Source organism: Lipophrys pholis (genome assembly GCF_963383615.2).
Source record: "Lipophrys pholis genome assembly, chromosome: 20".
Taxonomy (NCBI): domain Eukaryota; kingdom Metazoa; phylum Chordata; class Actinopteri; order Blenniiformes; family Blenniidae; genus Lipophrys; species Lipophrys pholis.
Window position 1 is genome coordinate 21,515,199 of NC_137648.1, and position 21,256 is coordinate 21,536,454.

The 21,256-nt window shown below is 46.8% G+C and overlaps 1 protein-coding gene across 4 annotated transcripts in view; it reads left to right on the top strand.

The window, feature by feature from the left end:
* Positions 1-21,256, top strand: part of slc12a7b (solute carrier family 12 member 7b) — a 54,655-nt gene that overhangs the window by 21,134 nt on the left and 12,265 nt on the right. For 3 of the 4 annotated variants that reach the window (XM_080489192.1, XM_080489193.1, XM_080489194.1), the window contains exons 2-11: positions 13,378-13,472; positions 13,855-13,986; positions 14,995-15,141; positions 17,551-17,605; positions 17,720-17,850; positions 18,108-18,349; positions 18,477-18,688; positions 20,272-20,439; positions 20,639-20,737; positions 20,853-20,910. In XM_080489192.1, the coding sequence (XP_080345318.1) occupies positions 13,378-13,472; positions 13,855-13,986; positions 14,995-15,141; positions 17,551-17,605; positions 17,720-17,850; positions 18,108-18,349; positions 18,477-18,688; positions 20,272-20,439; positions 20,639-20,737; positions 20,853-20,910 (1,339 nt within the window). Of the gene's footprint in view, positions 1-5,236; positions 5,438-13,377; positions 13,473-13,854; positions 13,987-14,994; positions 15,142-17,550; positions 17,606-17,719; positions 17,851-18,107; positions 18,350-18,476; positions 18,689-20,271; positions 20,440-20,638; positions 20,738-20,852; positions 20,911-21,256 lie in introns of those variants that run through there. The other variant, XR_013936383.1, reaches the window with a different exon arrangement.

The window sequence follows — 21,256 nt, forward strand, 5'->3', positions numbered from 1 at the left end:
CGAACCCAAAGACCAGAACCATGCTGTACTGTTCTCCAAGAGATTTAACAAGCAGTTGTAGATGCTGGCTGCTTGGACGAGGAAAATTTAGGGGCCGTCCACACGAGAACGCAGTTGTACGTAAACTCACTGTTTTTGGCTTATCATCCACACAACGCGTTCTGTCTTTTTTTAACACGGGTCCCAGGGTTGAGAAATTGTAAAGCGCCGGCTCTGCTGCGAGCTGTGGACTGCGAAGACAGTACACATCTGTGGAAAACGATGATGTCATCGCCCCCTCTCCCCCCACCGCATTCCACGATGTCGCCTAATAACCACAACAATCGCGGACTACATACTCCAGGTGGCGCTGCAGAAGCTACTGATACTAGCAGGAGCATAGACCTATACAACTCAGAAATATAGAAGTTGACTCCTGCTCATAGACTTCTATATAAATCTATGTTCTTTGTCTACTGCGTTTTTGGTGTATTTGGTGAGTCACAGCGCCCCTAAAGGCCTGGCATTGTACTACATGCCCTGAAGCCTCGTGTTGAGCCGTGTTCATAGTGACATGTGGACGGAATTCTTTTTGAGAATGCCGGGGAGGAAAAAAAGATCATTTTGGCTCGTGTAGAAGGTCACCAGGAATCATTAAAATCTTCTCAGACAGGTGACAACTAGAGATGCACTTAAGGTTTTAGTGTTTATTTCAGTGTTTCAATGAATACTGCAGATTCTCCTGCACAGGGAATTTTGGGGAGAACACAGTGTTCCAGAGGGGAGGGAGCTGGAAGTCCATGGGTGTACGTCATAATGAAATCTTCTTCTGGAGCTGATGTGTGGATTAAGACGCTCTGCCTGGAACTGAGAGTGAGCAGTGAGGGAACTGGACAGAACCACACCTGAAGACAAAACCCAGGGCTCCTGGTAAAGCTGCAGCTTTGTTGCAGCGCTGCTGAAGCCACACAGGTGATTGTGTGAGCCGTTCCTGCCTCTGTCCGTTGGTCTGTTTTGGCCCGTCTGTCCCAGTCATGTGTTTCCTGTTTATTTCCCAGGCAGGTCTGTTTCTGGTTAAAGCTGCCGTGTCTCAATGTGGCACTCTGTATTTTTCTCTTTCCAGCTCTGTAATCTCAGGGCTTTCCATACGGCCTCTATTCAGACGTGGCTTTACCTGCGGTCCTTTCAGCAAACTGCCATGCAGGCGTCCCGAGGAGCCAGAGCATCGACCGTACTCATGTCAGCTCGCAGCTGATGTGAAATCCCAAAGCAACTCATTTTAAAAAGAATCCTGCTTCTAAAAAGCTTTAGTATGTGGCCATCGTGATGAAATATTTCCTTTAGTTAAACATCAACACCCGTCTTAACTCTATTCTGCTGTACTCCAGCTGAACTTGTGCATATTTAGCAAGAGTTCATAACATTGCGTTGCACACTCCTCCTCCACTGAGTTCACAGGTCTATAGATATCGGGAGCAGAAAACAGCGTAACTCTTGTTTCAGGTGCAGTTGTTCAGAAGTGTCCTGTGTGTTGCTGTCTCACTGCCCAGTGAGGGGAAGGGGATGAGGATCTGCTTCAGAGCCACCGAGGACGGTATCGTCGCTCTCATGAGTCACGAGCACAATCCTGAGGCTGAAGCCGGAAATGTTAACGAGTTAGAAAAGGCTTGTAAACAAATACAGTTCGCTAAAGACTCTCGGCTGTGTCTTCACCGCACTCTGCAGCACATTACGCCTGTAGAGAGTCTTTCCCGTCCTCCTATTAGCACTATGAGCTTTTAGATTCAGCAGTATTTATGTATATGCCAGCCTGAAGTGAGCGAACAATACATGTGCTGCCACTCGGACTCTGTTTCAAGTGAAAACACAAAACTTCCCTCGTGTTTTTGGGGGGCGGTGCCCGGCCTCAGAAAATGCTTTTTTTTTTTTGTGTGTGGAAACAGACATCGTTTCCAAAAGGTTTCCTCGTAAACATGAAACTTATGTGAAACGAAAATGCTACAAGTTTGTGTTTTCACTTGAAATGCTGTCGTGTAAACGAGGCTGGAGAAGTAAAATTCCACCGTGATGTTCAGGGCGATCCATAAATGAGCTGACACTTTCACTTCCTCATATATTTGCCGTAAAACCCAAATCGTATGGAGCTGCGTCTTTCCCAGGAACAGCACTCCACTGAACAGTTGTTTGGAGGCATGCGAGCCGTTTGCCCCGCTCAGGTTTTAGTTTCGTGTCCCTCCACTCCCGACTCTCACTGGATTGTATTTGTCTTGGCCTCAGTGCGCAGTTCTCAGGGTCTCATCTGCATGGACGCCATTAGTCAATGTCCACGCTTCCTTCCTATGCATCAGTGAACAATAATACCTGTTTCACTTCAGTCTCCATGTTGAGGAAAAGATGGAAGGGGGGGGGGTTCCAGGAAAACACTGCAGGAATGCCATGGGTGAAGCAATGAGACCCATGGTGATCTGGAATTCACCCAATCTTTCATCCAGTAAGAACAAAACTTTTAACAGGTTTTAAGAGATAAACAGATGTTCTCAGTCACCTGAGCTGAATGCTAACTAATGTCTTCATGCTGAGGGAAGCCTGATCCACCCTGTGTGCTTTCTGTGTGTCAGGCAGTCGTAGCTGCTTCCTCCTTCCTCCCCTGATCTCATCCTCACGAGGTCCCCGCTCTCAATATGTTGTCTCTGATAAGACCGACACCGGCCTGCCTATGTACTGCTTTTACTTCACTCATTATCTAATCTGTGTGAGTGTGAGTGTGTGAGTGTGTATGTCCCCCGAAAGTCATTCTCACGTCACAGCCAGCAGGAAGGGTTCCTCTGTGGATCAGTTACACAAAGTTTAATGTTTAAATGTCAGGACCGTGTTCTCCCATTGTGTTAGTGTGTGCTTTCACTCATCAAATTAATAACAGCACTAACTAGTGGACCAACGTGAAAACTTCATCTTTTTCATTTTTTCGGTGTAAACAAACATCTTTTTCAAATCGCTGTATAAACATGAAGCTTTTACTGGAATGAAAGTGCAAAAACTAATCGTTAACTCGTTCCCTGTTTACGCAGAGCGACGCCTTTCTGAAATGTTTACGTCTGGAAGATGTTTTTCAACGAGTCCGAACACTGTTGTTTAAGTGGACGTCCAAAATTGCAACGCAAGTTTTCACGTGAAAACATGTTCTGAGCTCTGAAGCAGCACTGATGACTGTTTATCTGCAGTGGGATGAACACATTCAGAGAAATCAACAGCCGCTGAGTTCCTCTCACTTCATCTCATGCTTGGTTTTCTCTTAGTTTGGTAACATTGACCCCCCCCCCCCCCCCCCCCCCCCCCCCCCCCCCCCCCCCGTCCTGGAACACCCCACCTCCCACCCCACCACTCAGATACCTGTCGTCCAGGTAGCGTTGAGCAGAGCCTGAATGTTTATCGGGTAGAGTTGGACTGGTGGTCGTATCCTCGTGTGTTTAAAGCTCTCTTTACCACTCAGTGCTTATTGAAGTGCTGGTAGAACAATCAATCCCAGCTGTGTGGATGTTTCTGTTACATAACCCCACAAGTTTAAGGGCTCAGGACATCATTAAATGCTGCACACACACACACACACACACACACACACACACACACACACACACACTGAGCAGCCATCTGACATGATCGGACTAAATCCTTCTTACTGTGATGTGATAGCTCGTCTCTTTGAGCTCGGCCTTCACACATCTGTCGGAGGAGTGACGTAGGCGACTCCAGTTGACTTTGGTCTCTGAGCGTCTGAACGGGTTTCCTGTCCTGACAGACCCGGTACCGCCCGGTCCAGGACGTCGTCCAGGACGTCGTCCTGGCCGACGCGAGGCGGCGTTAAAGCCATACCTTCCTTGTCGTGGTTTCCGTTCTTTATAAAAAGGTCAGGATTAGCCTAATCTGGTTTAGTGATTAGTGCCCACTTCACATGCTCTTAGACGGCAGATTACTGTGCAGGACAAAGACGGAGGGCAAGAGTCGAGCTTTGTGGAGGCGGCGGGGAGTTCGGCCAGAGCTCACATCACGCTCTGTTTCCAACGTAAATAAAACTGGAAAACGACACACATTCGTCACTCACATTGAGTTAAAGGCAGGAACCACCTGGACCGTCACACGGCCGGACTTAGAGGAATATCTGTTTGTATGTTCTGATCATTTACTGTAATGTACAGAATATATTCTTCTTTTCTTTTCATCTTTTTTGAAATTTCTTATTTTAACCCAAAGAACATTATATTTCTGTCTTTAGTGATTACTTTTTTTGTTTTTCTAATACACTATTGGATCAATAACCAATTATTGAACAATATTTATTAATTTATTTAGGTACATTTTTAATAATTACAATACATATTTTTATATTATCGTTTAATTTTCAGTTTTGTTTAAATGTATTTGCTTGAATCAGATGAAATCTTCTTCCAAATAACAATATATTTCGATTTTGTTTTTATTTTATATTGTACTCCGGTAGATTTATTTATTTATTTATTTATCTTTTAACTTATAAAACATCCAAAAATTAGATTTTCGCATTTTGGCCTTTTACCTACAAAAGGTATATTCGGGCGTTGAATTAAATGTGGATAATTTAAACCTAATTATTTTATTAGTGGCTTCCCTACACGGTTATTTTATGTATTAGAAGACAGTTTTCACTAAAAGAACTTTTTTTTAATTACTCATGATTTCTTATGCTTTATAAGAAAAGGTTAAACCCCCCAAAATTCTTTTTTTTTTTTTTGTAGTTTTATTTGTAAGAAGGATATTTTACGGCGGTTCTGTCGTTTACCGCGCGCCCTCTGACGGATGTCCACCGGGGAGTCCTGGAGGTCGCTGTGAGGTCAGACCCTGAATGAAGCACCTGCAGGTTGAACAGAGAGAACATATTGATTGAAAAGTGAACCGTCTGTCCTGCAGCCGCCACAGTTCATCCTCCGTCTCTCACATGAAGCTCCTCTTCTCGTTTAATTCCCACTTTCTGCCTCCCTCGCTTTGTTTGCCCCTCCCCTTTTGTGTATACGCGCACGCTCACACACACACACACACACACGCGCGTGTGTGCGTTTGTGTGTGTGTGTGTTTGTGTGTGCAAGTCTATCGTTGGGAGGGTGAGAGTGCTTTGTGATGCATGGCTGATGTCGCTGACATCGTCGTCACAGGCCACTTTATACACACACACACACACACACACACACACACACACACACACACACGCAGTGCCACAGAAATAGCTGATCCTCACATTATCCAGCACTGCGCAGGCAGCATTCCTGACTCCCGCTCCTCACTGGCAGTCATCTCTTTACCTCGGAGCCCCATTCCTGGAGCTCCTCAGGGACCGCTGCTAGGACCCCCCCTCCGTCCCTTCCACCCTTCCCTCGTCTTCTTGCCCCGCTCTTCATGATGGAGCAACGGGGAGGCTCTCAGCGGAAGGGTAAGTTTCCCTCGGCTCGAACCTTCAGTTGCCCTCTAGTCGCTTCGCTGTGAGTCAAGAATTTATCTTTTATCACTACGACTGTTTCTGCGGGTCATTCAGCTTTTTCTTTAACTTCTGGAGCCAGTCAGGCTTCAACGGTTCTGCAAAGTGGTGTTGTCCGGTGGTTTTAAGTGTTCCAAATCAGATGTTGTGACGTTTGATGGAGTCCTGCTGCGTTCTCAGTCAGAGGATGGCAAACATTTAACAGTCCGGTGGATTTTCACCCTGACGGTCCAGAAGGGCTTCTCTCGCCGGTCTTCGTCTCATCGCTGACTCCAACATGATGTTTGAGGTCTGCGGTGGATCCTCGGGTGTTTTCTCTCTTTAAAACCTTGTTAAAGTTCTTTATTTCTTGCCTGAGTCCGATGTGCCGCGCTAACACCGGCAGTGTTAATGCAGCTTACGGCGTCGTCACAGCGCGCGGCTTAGCGGTTATAAATAGGATGCCTTGTCATTTATTACTACAGTTGGCAGTGAGGCTGAGCCTCATCAGCACATCCTCCGTGTACCTGCTCCAGACTTCCCACCAATCAGCAGCCGGTCAGCCGCTGGTGTCCGGTCGGTTTCCGAACGTCGTCACAAAGACTGAGGAGAAGAAGCGAGGCTCAACAACCTGCCGTCCCGCCTCGCGATCAGAGTGCAGCAGGCGGATTCAGGGAATCCCAGTGTCTTATGTAACAACTCTGGATGTGATGCAAATCTCCCAGCTTGCTTCTCTACAAACCATCTGCACTTCTGCTTAAGCTCCACTTTGTCCTGCTGCATGTTGGCCCCAGAGGAGCCTCGACCCTGACGATGTGGTTAATATGATGAGGAGACACTGCGAGTCGCCGGGCTGAGCCTCGGCGCTCTGCCTTGGGAGCCGTTCGCAAAAACTCACGTTTTCAGTGACCGAGCACCGGCGGTGTCGACGAACCAAAGTGACAAAACACAGAGAAAGTTTTGCATTTTCACGTTAAATCCTCGCTGTTTAAACGATCTCCAGTCAAACTGACTATGACTTTTCCGTCCTCTGGCTTCAGAGCCCCCCCTCCACACACACACACACACACACACACACACACACACACACACACACACACACACACACACACACACACACACACACACACACACGCCCCTAGCTGTGTACCTTCAGTGTTTGCGGTCATGCGACTCGCAGCAGGACACCTGCAGAAGAGGAACACGAGCACTGCGGTCATTTATCAAGCTGCTTCCTCTGCAGCGCGCTTCACTTTGTCCTCCAACCTTCAGGCAGCAAACTGCTCTCCTCATCACAAAGCTGGACACTGGAGTCACAACCGGCTCGTCCTACAGCCAAGTGACGGCAGCGCTTAGTTCCCGGGTCGGTTTACACGCCGACACCTCCAAGTGACAACGCAAGCATTGGTTCACGTGTCTGACGCCTCCGGTCTGTGCGCTAGTCGACTGGCTGAGCTGCAGCTCTCCTCCATCAGCTCTCGGTGTGTGTTTGCTGTGTGTTTGGTGGGCCGGTCGGTCACGAGCACCGGCTTTATCGCCGCTTGACTGCTGAACACAGCTGCCCACTGGAGCTGGAGAACGGAGATGATGATGATGAGAGCACACATTACAGAAGGTTTCTAGTTCGTGACCTACTTGAGGACCGGAGAGTCAGAGTCAGTCCCCGGAGCAGATTTAGTCCCGGTTTATCCAGAGGAGCGTCTCCGGTTTAGCGATCCGGGGTGTTCCAGTCAACGTCAGCTGGAAAAGCAGAGCGCCGCTGACATGAGGACCAATCAAAGGGAGCTGTGATGGTGTTCCTCCAGCTTGTTTCAAAACACTGTGACGTTACTGAAATGATCCAGTGTCGTTATCTGCCGCGTGAAGATGAGGCGTTCTCGTGGAATGTCGTAATAAAAACAACAGTTAGATAGCACAGACGATGATAATGTCAAGTAACAGTGCTCTTTCTCCTGCACTGAGTTCAGGCCAGTGGGCGTGTTGGTGCAGCAGAGCTGCTTCTGATTGGTCGATGTGTCGACATGCAGCTGTCTGTCTCTTTAATGAAACTCTGGGCAGCCTGCTGCAGCTCCCTGGACTGTGGTTATTGATGGCTTGTTGAGTGTCACTCCTGGCTGCTGGTTGTTTTTAGAGGTTCATTAATGAGGAAACTGTTTAGCTGATGAGACCCGTCTCTTCCTGGAACAAGTCATCTCTCGTCGGTCTTTGTGTCTCTGAGGTAGTGTCTCTGTTCTCAAGCTCACATTGTGTTTTTGATGTCTTGAAATCAGATTTGTGCTTGATGGAAGTGTTGATTCGTTTTTCTCTTCAGGTCTTTCAAGCTAAACCATAACAGTTTACATGAAGAGCTGCGATCTGATGAAGATTGAAATCGCTCTGCGATCACTCACACTCCTCCAGGCTTGTTTACGTCCTTCGCTGTCTTTTTGTTCCGTTTCCCCGGTTAGTGTGTTATCAGCATCCCTGAGCTCGCACCGAGTCAGATGATGTCAGGACTTTGTGCAAAGCCTTATGGGTAGAAAACAAGAGGGTTTTCTCCTGGATTCAGACCGAGGGCTCGTTCACATGACGTTCAGAGCCACTGAAAACATAATGTTTTCAAAACCACGAGCACCATTGTCATGTAGACGGGCGAAAACCACACTTTCTGGAAACGATCGGGCTCCGTCCGGAGTCGAAGGTCGAAACCTTGCTCCTGCTCCTGCTCCTGCTCCTGCTCCTGCTCCTGCTCCTGCTCCTGCTCCTGCTCCTGCTCCTGCTCCTGCTCCTGCTCCTGCTCCTGCTCCTGCTCCTGGTCACCACAGCTGTAATAACTAGTTCTACTGCACATGCTCAGTAGAGCCAATCAGAACAGTTTCCTTCCTGGTGTCATGACTCCCAGTCCATATTCTGACTTGGTACTTTAATTTTGACAGTCACCGTAATAACAATCCAACTTGGTACTTTTATTGTGACAGTCACTGTAATAACAATCCAACTTGGTACTTTTATTGTGACAGTCAACATAATAACAATCCAACTTGGTACTTTTATTGTGACAGTCACTGTAATAACAATCCAACTTGGTACTTTTATTGTGACAGTCACTGTAATAACAATCCAACTTGGTAGTTTTACTTTGACAGTCAACATAATAACAATCCAACTTGGTACTTTTATTTTGACAGTCACCGTAATAGCAATCCAACTTGGTGGTCTGTCCACTAGATTGTCCCTGTTCTCCTGTTGTTAATGCTTAGAACTCATTGTTCTCTGGTGTGTGTGTGTGTGTGTGTGTGTGTGTGTGTGTGTGTGTGTGTGTGTGTGTGTGTGTGTGTGTGTGTGTGTGTGTGTGTGTGTGTGTGTGTGTGTGTGTGTGTGTGTGTGTGTGTGTGTGTGTGTGTGTGTGTGTGTGTGTGTGTGTGTGTGTGTGTGTGTGTGTGTGTGTGTGTGTGTGTGTGTGTGTGTGTGTGTGTGTGTGTGTGTGCGTGCGTGCGTGCGTGCGTGTGTGTGTGTTTTCAGTACTAAAACAGCACCAACTAGCATCCTACCACATCGTCTTTCAATGTTCCTTCTGTTACCATCGAAATGCAAAATCGATGCCTTTTCTCTTGAACTGTTGTGGTGTAAACCGGGCCAGACTGGCTTTGTGGCTTTGGCGATTCATTCATTCATGACATGGTGATGTCACGGCAGTGCGCCCAACTGATGGTGTGTAAACGAAGGAGGCGTCAGATTGAGATGATTTACACACAAACATGATGATTCCGGAAGCAGAGGGAGTCGGTGCAACATGTGTCGAGTCCACAGAGGCCGACAGCTGTTAACTAGGCCAGTGTCTTACCACCGCTACTGTATAGGAATCTGGACCGCGTCCCGGGAGACAGACACACACACACACACACACACACACACACACACACACACACACACACACACACACACACACTCTGGATGTTTCCACTCCACATGAAGTGACAGACTGACGTACCCAGGGTCCGGGTCGTCTTCAGGCTTCTATTTTTTTCTTAATCTGCTGCACCAATCAGCGCGGCGACAGGGAGGCAGGTTTTGGAACATCTGGATCGTTTCCCGTCCTTTTGTGACGTGCGAGTGCAGCTCGAGGTCATCAGAGGATTTCGTGACGGAGTGTTTTTGGAGCCGCCCACAAACCACTTTGGGCTTTTTGATCTCCAATGAGCTTTGAGTACATCCCCGCTTTGTCTCATCTAACAATCTTAAACTACCGTAGTTATTCTAATTATTAAGACGTATTAAATCTCTGTTTTTCAATAATAGTCCTACAGACTGTATTTGGCTCGTTTACGTCTCCTAGTCCCACAAATTTGCTGAAAAACTGTGGAAACGCTTTTCTTGAACACAGAAAATTAAACTGCACTTTTCTGTTTCTGGACCTATTAAATCCAGTGAGTCATATTTATTAGACATTTTTGTATAAAAAACCCCACATTGTATTGAATTGTTTTATGATACAAACTCAATCTTTCGGGGACGCTAACGCCGATTTAGAATTATTTATTTACTACAAATCGGGAAATGTGTGTGATTCAAGTCAGTTTTTACGCCACTCAAAGAGCTTTGTTCGTATAATTGGTATTTCATAGTGTCTCTTCACGCTGGCTTTAAAGTCTTTATAGTTTATGAATGTTTAATTGAGTGTGCTGTATAGGGTAAACTGAAATGATACGCTCGGTCTTTTCACCACTGACAGAACGTCACTGAAGCCTTATTTTATCTTTCATTTCCATCATCGTTTATCTTCCCACCCGTCTCCTGTGCCGCTGCGTCGTGTGCCGGGTCACCAGGCTTTTCTCAGGGCGATGGTCTCGAGTGAAAACCCTCCGTTACTCAGAGCCACTGAAAACACCACGTTGTGGAAACGGCTCACAAGGCAGAACTTTTTGGAAACAAACACAAACGGTCCATTTAGACGGGGAAAGTTGTCACGTGATGTCATTTTCAATAACTTCTTTTATTTAAAATCAAAACTGTTGTTTAACAAAATAGTGATTTTCTTTTTATTTTCTTTTCGACATTTTTTACTCTTTATCGTTATTTCTTAAGAATAAGAAAAACTGGGGAATGGAAAAATGTCGGACTTTTATTTTTTTTTTGCTGCTGATTCATGAGTTTTTCTTTTATTTTCTCAAATCTTCTTCCACCGTTCTTCCCGGCCCAACGCGCCATTCTAAACAGGGAATGTTCCACCTGCCTCGGGTGCAGTGGAAAGCTTTGTGGCAGCGGCTCTGTTCACCTCCCGACTGACGTCTAAACCGTCCTATTTGCGGACGACGTTTAAAAAGAGAAGCTCCCGTTTTAGCCCTCCGCCGGCTCTCAAAGAGGATTTATCCACTGCCATTGTTGACGGCGATTACCTGCAGCGTCACGCCGAGCCGGGGTCGCCACTTCTGCACGGACATGATCTTAAATTAATTCCATGTCGTCCACGCCTTTAAAACACTGTGTTCCCACCTCTCGCCTCGCCTCGCCCCGCCCCGCCTCAGGCTTTGTTTTAAAGAGCCGCGCTGCACAAGGACGTAGTGACTTTCTCTGTGATTACCAGCCAGCTAAGCCACGCCGCAAGCCTCTTATTCCCACTGCAGCTGGATCAGGCAGGAAAAGTTCCCGGTTGAAATCCTCACGGGAACCGGAGTTCAGAGTAACGCCGCCGGCGAACCAGAGCGGATGTGAAAAAGACAAGAACGGAAACGTCTTGTGTTTTTCCTCCTGGGCTCAGTTTGATCACCATCATTGATTAGATCTTCACCAATCAGAAGCAGTTCGACGACTTTAGTAGAGTTTGATTGTGTTTGGACTCACAGTGTTTACTGGAATCCATCAATTTATTATATAAATGATGAAATCACATTTTCATTCTTTGTCTTCACCCAACCCCATCGTTCCATCACAGGGCTACACACACACACACACACACACACACACACACACACACACACACACACACACACACACACACACACACACACACACACACACACACACACACACACACACACACACACACACAGATAAAGGGTCATGTAAACACACAGAAAGTTGGTTCGGACTCTAACCCGGATCCTCCTGCTGTGAGATGAGAGTACTAGTCACTTGCACGGTCCCCGACTGGGAAATCAGTCTGGAACTCCATTGAGAACAGCTGTAATAACAGCTGTAATAACAGCTGTAATAAGTGTGTCCAAGCTGGAAGCAGAGAGCGGGGTGTGTGAGCTCTGGTCGGAGGGCAGAAACAGATCGAGCCCACCGAGCAACGATGATCCAGACGAAAGCGACGGGATTCTCTAGACAAACACCTTCAACGTTTCAGTTTTCCTCACAAAGTTTTGTCAAGTACAACACAAGTAAACGTCATGGATTATTTTTTCTTCATGTTACGTTTTGAGTTGTTTGCGTCGATAATTTAATCCATCATCAACCTCTCATTTCCTCTCCTGTATTTCCATTGGAAGCTCAGATTTCTACTTTACTTCACTCTGAAGAACTGAACAGTGTTTGATTCTTTGGGTTTCACCTCTCAGATTGTTTGGACTGGTTCTGGGTTGAATTCAGTCCGTTTCCTCTCTCACCTGCTGCTGCTGGTTTTCTGGGTCCGTCCGTTCAGAGCGTGTGCTGCAGCAGGACTCGGCCTGGTTTCACAGTCTGGTGCTGGAATGTTCTTCCTGCTGCTTGTTGTACGAACCAACTGTGAGAGCAAGACCCCGTTTACACCACGTTTCCAGTGAAAACACGTCGTTTTTGTCGCGGGAAAGTTTCACATTTACAGAGCAACGTTCTGAAAATGTAGTTTTCATGTTGGGCCACTAGTGGGTGCTGTTTGTTTGGGGTTTTTTGCAATTCGCTATAAATATTAAGAATGGGAGTATAGAAACTGACCCCAAAACCCAATGAAAGCTTTTTGTAATCACTTGAAATGGTTGTTGTGTAAGTGGGCCCTCGCACGGGAACTGCCAGCCTTTCTCACAACTTGTGATCTTTCACCTTAAATTATAGTTAAATAACAATAATTGACCGAAACCAGTTGGATTCAGACTCTTCGTGTTCCTCAAATGCTGCCTGGTCCCTCATTTCGTCTGCATTTGTATTTTCTGTTTGCCACAGTTGTTCCAAACCTATTAATTCCGGACGCTGATTTTCCTACAAGTTTTAAAAGACGATTAATGGAGAAGTCATAATGTGAACAAGCTGCTGTTTAAGTGTATCGGGTGGGTATAAAATCCAGGACACTGTTTGTGTTTCTTGCTCAGATGATTAAAATGTTTTATCTCTGTGGTTTGTGGTTTCCTGCTGTTCGGTGCAGGTTATTTTGCCCCGCCCGCGTCCGCGCTGAACATGAGGACGTAGTTTTCACACATTGATCTGGACTGTAAGACGAACTGGTCAACAATCACTCAGAACAAACCGCAAACCGCCTCGGAGCCTGTGGACTTCTTTGGAATCTGTAGTTTTTTAGCACCGGATCAGTAATTGTACAAGAAGCACAGATGTAGACGCCAATGTCTAATAATGTTCAATATTGAGATGTTCTGTTCCCAAAGCGTTCGGTCAATACTTCAGACTTAAGTATTATTTCACCTGAAATATTGATGCTTTTACAGCTTTTGTTTGTGAGTCACTTACACATAACGAGGATCCATTTACCTTTATCTGCTGAAGGAATAAATAATTTATTCCAAGTCATCATCATGATCTGAATTATTAAAATGTGTCTTTATAATCGACCACAGAGGCTCAGCTTGGACCAAAGGGAATGTCTTCCCATCTGTCCCATCGCAGCAGATTCACTCTTCTGTACAAAACTCTGATCAACCAATTGACGATTGTCGTCTCCGAACATCTCCAGGAGTTGAACCATCAGGTCGTCTTGACGATCAACGATACTGTGGTTGTCTTCACAGGTGATGGTGCTCCAAAGGAAAACAGTCCCTTCATCAACAACACCGACAACGACAAAGGAAACAGCTACGATGGCACCAACATGGCCCTTTTTGAGGTGAGAGTTGAGAGATGTGGTGAAACGGGTTAAAAATAACCACGGAGGAATGTTTTCCTCTGAGACTGAATAAACAGAACCCACAGAGAAGTACAAGTACTAATCTGCTCCGGGTTCAGCGGTGCACTAGTCAAAGAGTGTATTTGAAATAAAGGCTGGTGCCTTCCTCTCAGCGGATCCAGCTGAAGCGGCGCCAGGCGCTTCCTGCCGCCGCCTGGCTGACCCCGCTGACCTCTGGTCACTTCTCTCTGTGGAGAATCGACCGCGTACCAAAGTTTCTGTTTCCGAGCTGATATCCCCGTAGAACAGCTCCACAGCCTGAACGTTGGTGAACCGCTCGTTGTGCTGCTGCCCAGGCTCCAGCTTCACTCTCTCATTGCAGGAGGAAATGGACAGCAACCCCATGGTGTCGTCCCTCCTCAACAAACTGGCCAACTACACCAACCTGACGCAGGGGGCGCAGGAGCACGAGGAGGCCGACGACGACGAGGGCCCCAAGAAGAAGGCCATCAAGGTGAGGCCGGGTTACACACACACCCCCTCAGCAGCGCATGAACTGCTGTGCTTTGAACTGTGCTGAGCCAGCGTTATGTAACCGGGGCTCTGACCGACGAAGCTGTTTGGCCTGTTGAATCTGAATCACATGAATCCTACAAAGATGATGACGCAACATGACAGTGTTGCCGAGTGCATCGAGGATACGATCTGGGACGACGGCATCTACTGCTTTGAGATTTGTTCTTCAAAGTCACAGTGGGCTTTCTCTTGCCCCTAAATTCACAGCAGCAGTGACGTGACCTCGCATGCAGAGCATGAAGAGTCTCCTGCCATACCGATAACGCACAGGTTGATATCGCCGTAATGACAAGTTCACCAGTTATTTTTCATGTTCGTGATATATTGTAAGAACTCACCAGAGGTTTTTTTAGCTCCACATGGACACATGTTACAAACTGAACTCCTCAAAGAAAAAAATGCTTCAAAAAATATTTCAGGTCGTCCTGGATTCATTGACTCGGGCCCCGTTTACACGATTTCAAGTGAAAACGCAAAACTTCTGTTGCATTTTGAGTGTTTGTTTAGACGACGACGGAGCTCGGAGTCGCTAAATAAGCAACTTTTTGAAAACGGCTTCCGAGGTGTAACTTTTTGAAAACATTGTCTCTGTGGAAATAGGCAGACCCCGGCTTTTTGTGAACGTCGTGTAGACGATGGTTTCCCAGCGTTTCCGACGTTTCCATGTTTATTAAAAAATGTTGCTGCGTTAAATGCGAAACTTTTCTGAAACTAAAATTATGGATTTTCACTTTAACCTGTCAAGTAATTGAACCCAAAGACTCTCCGATCCAAACTCTTAAGAATCAGACCTAGACTCTTTATAACACAATCAAACTCAACTGGACCTTTGACCTGAGCCCAGATTCTTTGAATGAAAGTTTGATGAATGCGTAAACAGGAAGCAGCTCTACCAAACGGTTGAACCGGCTCTGAAAGGGTTAACGGTTGCCTTTCCCCCCCGCAGAGCCCTCAGATGGGGACCTTCATGGGTGTCTACCTCCCGTGCCTGCAGAACATTCTGGGCGTCATCCTGTTCCTGCGACTCACTTGGATCGTCGGCACCTCCGGGATCCTGGAGTCGCTGGCCATCGTCGGCCTGTGCTGCTCATGTGTGAGTGTTTCACCACGACCCCCCCCCAACGCTTCATCCTGCTCCGTGTTGAGGTGTTGGGTCTCAGTGGTGGAAGGTGACGGGACTCCGACTCCTGTCATGGTTATTATTTGTTCTTCCTCAAGGGATTTAGTGTTTAAGTCATTAGAGCGGTGACGTGCAGGATTATGTCGGAGCAGACTCCATGTTCATCCTCGGCTCTGTATCGCAGCAGGAAGACATTAGAACATGAGAGTGTGAGTGTTTCTTTACTCCTGCTGCAGGCAGATGTTGCCTCTGCTTTTAATGGCGGACTGGTCTGAACGCTGGGCGGAGGAGCGCGGAGCCACTGATCCCTTCTATATTTAGCTGCGGTGAATGTCCATTTCCTCCGCCCGTCCAGCTCTAATGGTACCTGTAATCCCTCCATCTGCATTCTGTCAGAAACATAGGGACATGCTCACCCACGCTGCGGTTCCACCCCGCAACCCCGCCGGATTATTTCAGTATAATCAGGGAAAGTACAAATAAAAACCTGGAGTTAAATACCTTTCACTCCGGCGGAGGATTAATGGTGATGTCACCGTCGATGAGGGTTTGTCTCTCCATCTTTCACCGCTGCATCAGACTTTCCACATCAGCCTCCTCTTCCATCTCCTGAAAGTCTTGAAATGATAACCAGCCGTTTCCAGGATTAACTCACGAGTCATGGCAATGCAGTTTGGAAAACTGGTGAATAAGTGCGTGACTGACTTAAAGCAACTGTATGGAATGGTGATAAACTTAACGTACATCTGTGTATCTGCTACTCCACTTATTCCTGCTGCTTTTTAAAAGGCTGTTTAGTGTTCGGTCAGAAAACTGGACTCGAATGAAGGGAAGAACCAAGCAAAGACGCATCGAGTCAGACAGTCTCAGGAGTCGCTGTCCTGACAGTAATTTCAGGTTCAGTGTGTCGCCAAAGACATTTTAGGACAGAATGAACCTTTTTTATGGAAAATGATCCACTCGACGAACTGAGCCACAGCAGATCCTCTAATCCATGGGAACTTTATAATCCTCAATTTGAAAAAAAAAAAAAAAAAACAGTCTTCCAACACACACAGATATGAATATTCTTCTCCAGAACTGAGCCAACCAGAGGGAGTCGGAACCAGAACGTTCCAACCAACGGAAATAAAGCTTCAGGATCACATGAGCTATTTTCACTCTAACCATCTACAGATCACTCAGGCTGTTTTAACTATGATCCCCTGTCTGTTTGTAAATCTGAACGATCAACAGATGAAGGAAAAAAGGCACAAGAGGCTTTTTGAAAATAAAAAGAAAGACGCATGAATAGTTCCTTGGAACCATTAAAAAATAGACTTTTATTCTATCGCCTTTTCATCTAGAAATCTCATCCTCCCTGTGGCCACTAGGTGGCATCAGGCCAGAAGTGTTTTTGAAAACGCTTTCCTTTCGTTCACTAACTGAACGTTCTTTATCACATTATAACACGACTCCATCCTATAGCGACTCACTGCACACTCTAGTGGTGCAAAGTGTCATTGCCAGAAAAGCCAGTGAGGAGTTCGTTAGCGTGCTAAAGTCTGTGGATAATGACAATTAAACTCTTAACAAATTTTTTCCACTTTCTAAAATCAGGCTCTATATGTTTTTATAACTTCATTAAAAATCAGCAGTTGACGCTGTCGTTCATTCTGCCTGGTGCCTCGTGTATTTTTCAAGTTATTGTTTTGAACAGGCTGTTTACTATTTCCTTCTAACTTGCTGGAATAGTTCTATATGATTGGAATAACTGTAGAAAGTATCTTTGTCTGTTTAGAGGAGTTTTGAATCCCCTCTGTCGTCTCGTGTTCCACGTTCAGATTGACCCTTTAATCCAAAGTGCCGCCTGACTGTAAAACCCGGCGAGGGCAACAAAACCTCTGCAGACCCTGACCCTCCGCCCTGCCTGCACCTTTTCACATGTTGCTTCCGTGTAGCTGCTCAGCGTTTCAGAGGAAGTGGGAGGTAAAACTGTCGGCTAATTGGCTTTTCTTCAACCGGTCTGCACGGCGGCGAGCGGGAGCTTTATCCTGATCACCTCGCCGTCCTTCACACTCCTCCGTCTCCAGGTTTTCTTTCTCCTCCGTCCTGTCTTATCGTTGTGACCTCCTCTCATCCGGCGGCGCCGTTATGTAACAGGCTGAAGGAAATATCCTCGGCCACAATGACCGATTTCACGGAAAAGTGCGTATCCATTACCAATCCCAAAGACTGAGAGCCTGAGCCCCCGATAAGCATTTAATGCAAGATTAACCCACCAAAGGTCCTTTTCTTTGGAAAATCGTGGAGTTCGTGGCTTATTGTTCTGGTTTGTCCTTTGAATTCATGCTCAGGACACAACAAGCCAATGTTCTAAGTTTGTTCTGTGTCTCTGTCCAGACGATGCTGACGGCCATTTCCATGAGTGCAATCGCTACCAACGGTGTGGTTCCAGGTACGATCCCGCTTCCTCATACAGAACATTCAGGCTGAGACGTTGTGGTGGTTTGGCGTGACGCGGTTCTCTCTGGTTCAAACTCTTCTTCCCGTCCTGGTCGCGGTTCTGCAGCCGGAGGCTCGTACTACATGATCTCCAGGTCTCTGGGTCCAGAGTTTGGTGGAGCCGTGGGTCTCTGTTTCTACCTGGGGACGACCTTCGCCGGCTCCATGTACATCCTGGGTACCATCGAGATTCTTCTGGTGAGTGGCGCCTCTACGAGCTCCCGATGGAACAAGAACTGAACAGTGACCTGGAAACCAAACCAAGCTCTTTTAGGAACATTTTAACCAGAACTCTTTAAATATCGGCGTACTGAGTGATGTATATTTGATAAATATCAGTTGTATTTATGTGGATTCAATTGACGTACCTTTATTCCCCCTTAAGTGTTTTGAAAACTGCTTCCAGAGTGTTTTAAAAAAAAGCTCTGCTCTCCGTCTCCGTGTGTTATTTTCAGACCTACATCGTGCCCAAAGCAGCCATCTTTGTGGCGGAGAGGAAGGAGGACGAGGTTGGCGCGCTGTTCAACAACATGCGTGTTTACGGGACGTGCTGCCTTGCTCTCATGGCCGTGGTCGTCTTCGTCGGGGTCAAGTACGTCAACAAGCTGGCGCTGGTCTTCCTGGCCTGCGTCATCCTGTCCATCCTCGCCATCTACGCCGGGGTCATCAAAACCATCTTCGAGCCACCAGACTTTCCGTGAGTCTTTCGTCACAGAGCTGGACATCACCAGTCTCAGTCTCAGTCTTGTTTCGGAAAACTTTGGCGTTTTCACTCGTCACCGTCTACAGCCTCATCAGCGTAGCATCTCTCCTCTTCCTTGCAGCGTCTGCATGCTGGGGAACCGGACTCTGCAGAACCAGGGCTTCGACAAGTGTCTGAAGACGGAAATCATCGACAACCTGACGGTCACCACCAAGCTGTGGAAGCTGTTCTGCAACGGGCCCGAGCTCAACGCCACCTGCAACGAGTACTTTGAGAACAACAACGTGACGCTGGTGCAGGGAATCCCCGGACTGACCAGCGGCGTCGTTTCAGGTCAGAGCGCCGCCGCCGCCGAACCGGACCTTTTCGAGAAAAAAACCTCTCCTCTTCCCACAGAGTCTCTGAGATGATGGATTCAATACGGGAACATTCTCTGCATTCCTCATGTGAAGTAACTGGATCCTCACATCAGAAACATTCTCACCATATTTCCTGAGACACGACAGGAGCAGACGACTCAGCTCGACCTTATTCGCCTTGTTTACGATCCGTCGTCAATGAGAAACTTTCTGTTTTCTCTCAGATCTGTTTATTGGTGATTTCACAATCATGAACCATTAAAAACGAACATATCGCCAAGGGCGGCAAGGAAGAGGAAAAAAGAGGAAAGAGAATCAAACTCAAAAACTGAAAAGGAAACAAAAAACTGAAGATAAAGAGGCAATCAGTGTCAATAAATCAAAAATGGAAAAGGTGAAATATGCTGTCAGTCACTCTGGGATCTCCTGGATGTTTACTTCTTGAACATATTTAAAGAAGCGCTTCCATTTACTAAGTGAGCCATTCCTTATGCTTCTAATTCGCTCTAATTTTACTGCCTTAAGGACTTTTAACCAGTGAGCATGTGAGGGGGGAGTTGCAGATTTTCACTTTAACAGAATTAATCTTCTGGCCAGACGATTTACTGAGAGGAGGAAAGAGTCAGATGGAGTCGAGCCAAATAGTGCAGCCATAGCATTTCGTTCAATAAGTTTCCAAACAACGCCTCAATAGAATGGCCTCCCGCAGTAAATTTGATCCTATTAATGGAGACCAGACGAAGGGATCTGGGTGTTGAGGTGTGACATCATACCTTTAAGAGTTGTTATTGGTTTGAGGAATATGTCTGTGAGTTGCAAGAGGAACTCATTCTGTCTCTCTTATGTAATCATTACTCTCGAGCTGAATGAGTCTTTCTCTCTGATCAAAACAGTCTGTCCTCCTTCTCAGACTGTCCTGACCAGCAATTAACTAAACACTGATCACTGTAGTTCCAGTTTAACGCCAACAAGAGCAGAAATGTCCTGTTTGCAGGAGTGACAGGATGTTACGTCGTCTTATAGTTCGAATCCTTTGAATTCAGGTTCAGTCCAGCTGGAAAACTTGATTCCAAGCCATGTCGGGTTTTTCTGATCTGATCAGCAACATGGAGCCGTTTGATAAAAGTGGATCACACCAACAAAAGAGTTGAAAAGAAGATTTTAGAACCCACACATGCAGAGAACGGTTTTTAAAACGGTCACATGTGAAAATCTGAGTCTGATGCAAGATTCAAGTCTGCTTTTGTTTTCCAACAAGACTTTTTGTGTATGTGTCATCAAATAAACGAGACCGGTCCAACTCTGCTGTGTGACTCATAATCTAGTTCTGTGGAAAAGAATAGTTTTATTAAGTTAGTATCTATTTGGTCTAATCCAGCAGATGAGCTGTTTTTGATAGAAAAATCTCAGAATCCACATGAATCGCAGGCAGGTGGTCATAATGTTCTGGCTGATCGGCCCCTCGCTGTGTCCTGCTGCTCATTTCAGATTCCAGCAGCTTCGCCTGTTCAGAAACATGCTGGCTAAAGGTGTTGGTGTGTTTGTCGTCTCCCTCAGAAAACATGTGGTCCCAGTACGGACCCCTGGCCATGCTGGTGGAGAACCCGAAGCTGGACTCGGTGGGGGGCAGCGACCCGGCCCAGGACATCTACATGCCCTACGTGGTCAATGACATCACCACCTTCTTCACGCTGCTGGTGGGCATCTACTTCCCCTCCGTCACCGGTGAGTCACGCTAACACGCCGGCTAACACGCCGGCTAACACGCCGGCTAACACGCCGGCTAACACGCCGGCTAACACGCCGGCTAACACGCCGGCTAACGGTGCTTAAAGTGGTATCACTGCATCCTGAGTGCCAATAAAACCTGCGGATTATCGCGGCTCGAGTGCATCTGGAATCAGATGTGGCGTTTGTCTTTCAGGAATCATGGCCGGATCGAACCGGTCTGGAGACCTGAGGGACGCCCAGAAGTCCATCCCCGTCGGGACCATCCTGGCCATCGCCACCACTTCATTCATCTGTATCCTTTTCTCGCCGGCGGTCCGGGGCTCCCAGGCAGTCCGGATTAGATTTGCTCAGGTTGAAGAGAACTCTAGAATGTGAAGGTGTTTTGTTTTCCTGACCCGGCCTGTCAGACGTCACCTGTGTGGTTCTGTTCGGCGCCTGCATCGAGGGCGTCCTGCTGCGAGACAAGTAAGAGCTGGACACCTGATCCGTTAGTGTGAGGAACAACACTGCTCACTTCTTAATGGGGCGTCCACCAGCAGAGGTTGAGGACTGCAGCAGTTTGTCGTTTTTGCCCTTCATGTTTTATCTTCCATTAAATATATTGATCCATCAGCATCAGAACAGAATTTAATCCAGTCACAACAAAGAGGAAATCCTCATTTGTATGACGTCCAGTTGCTCAAATACAAACAAATGGGATTGAGGCCCATTTCAGAAAGGTTTTGCGTTTCTACACTAGACAAAACGCAAACACTGAAAACAATGTCATTTCCATGTTGGGCCACAAGTTTTTGGCTCATCCACTGTACCT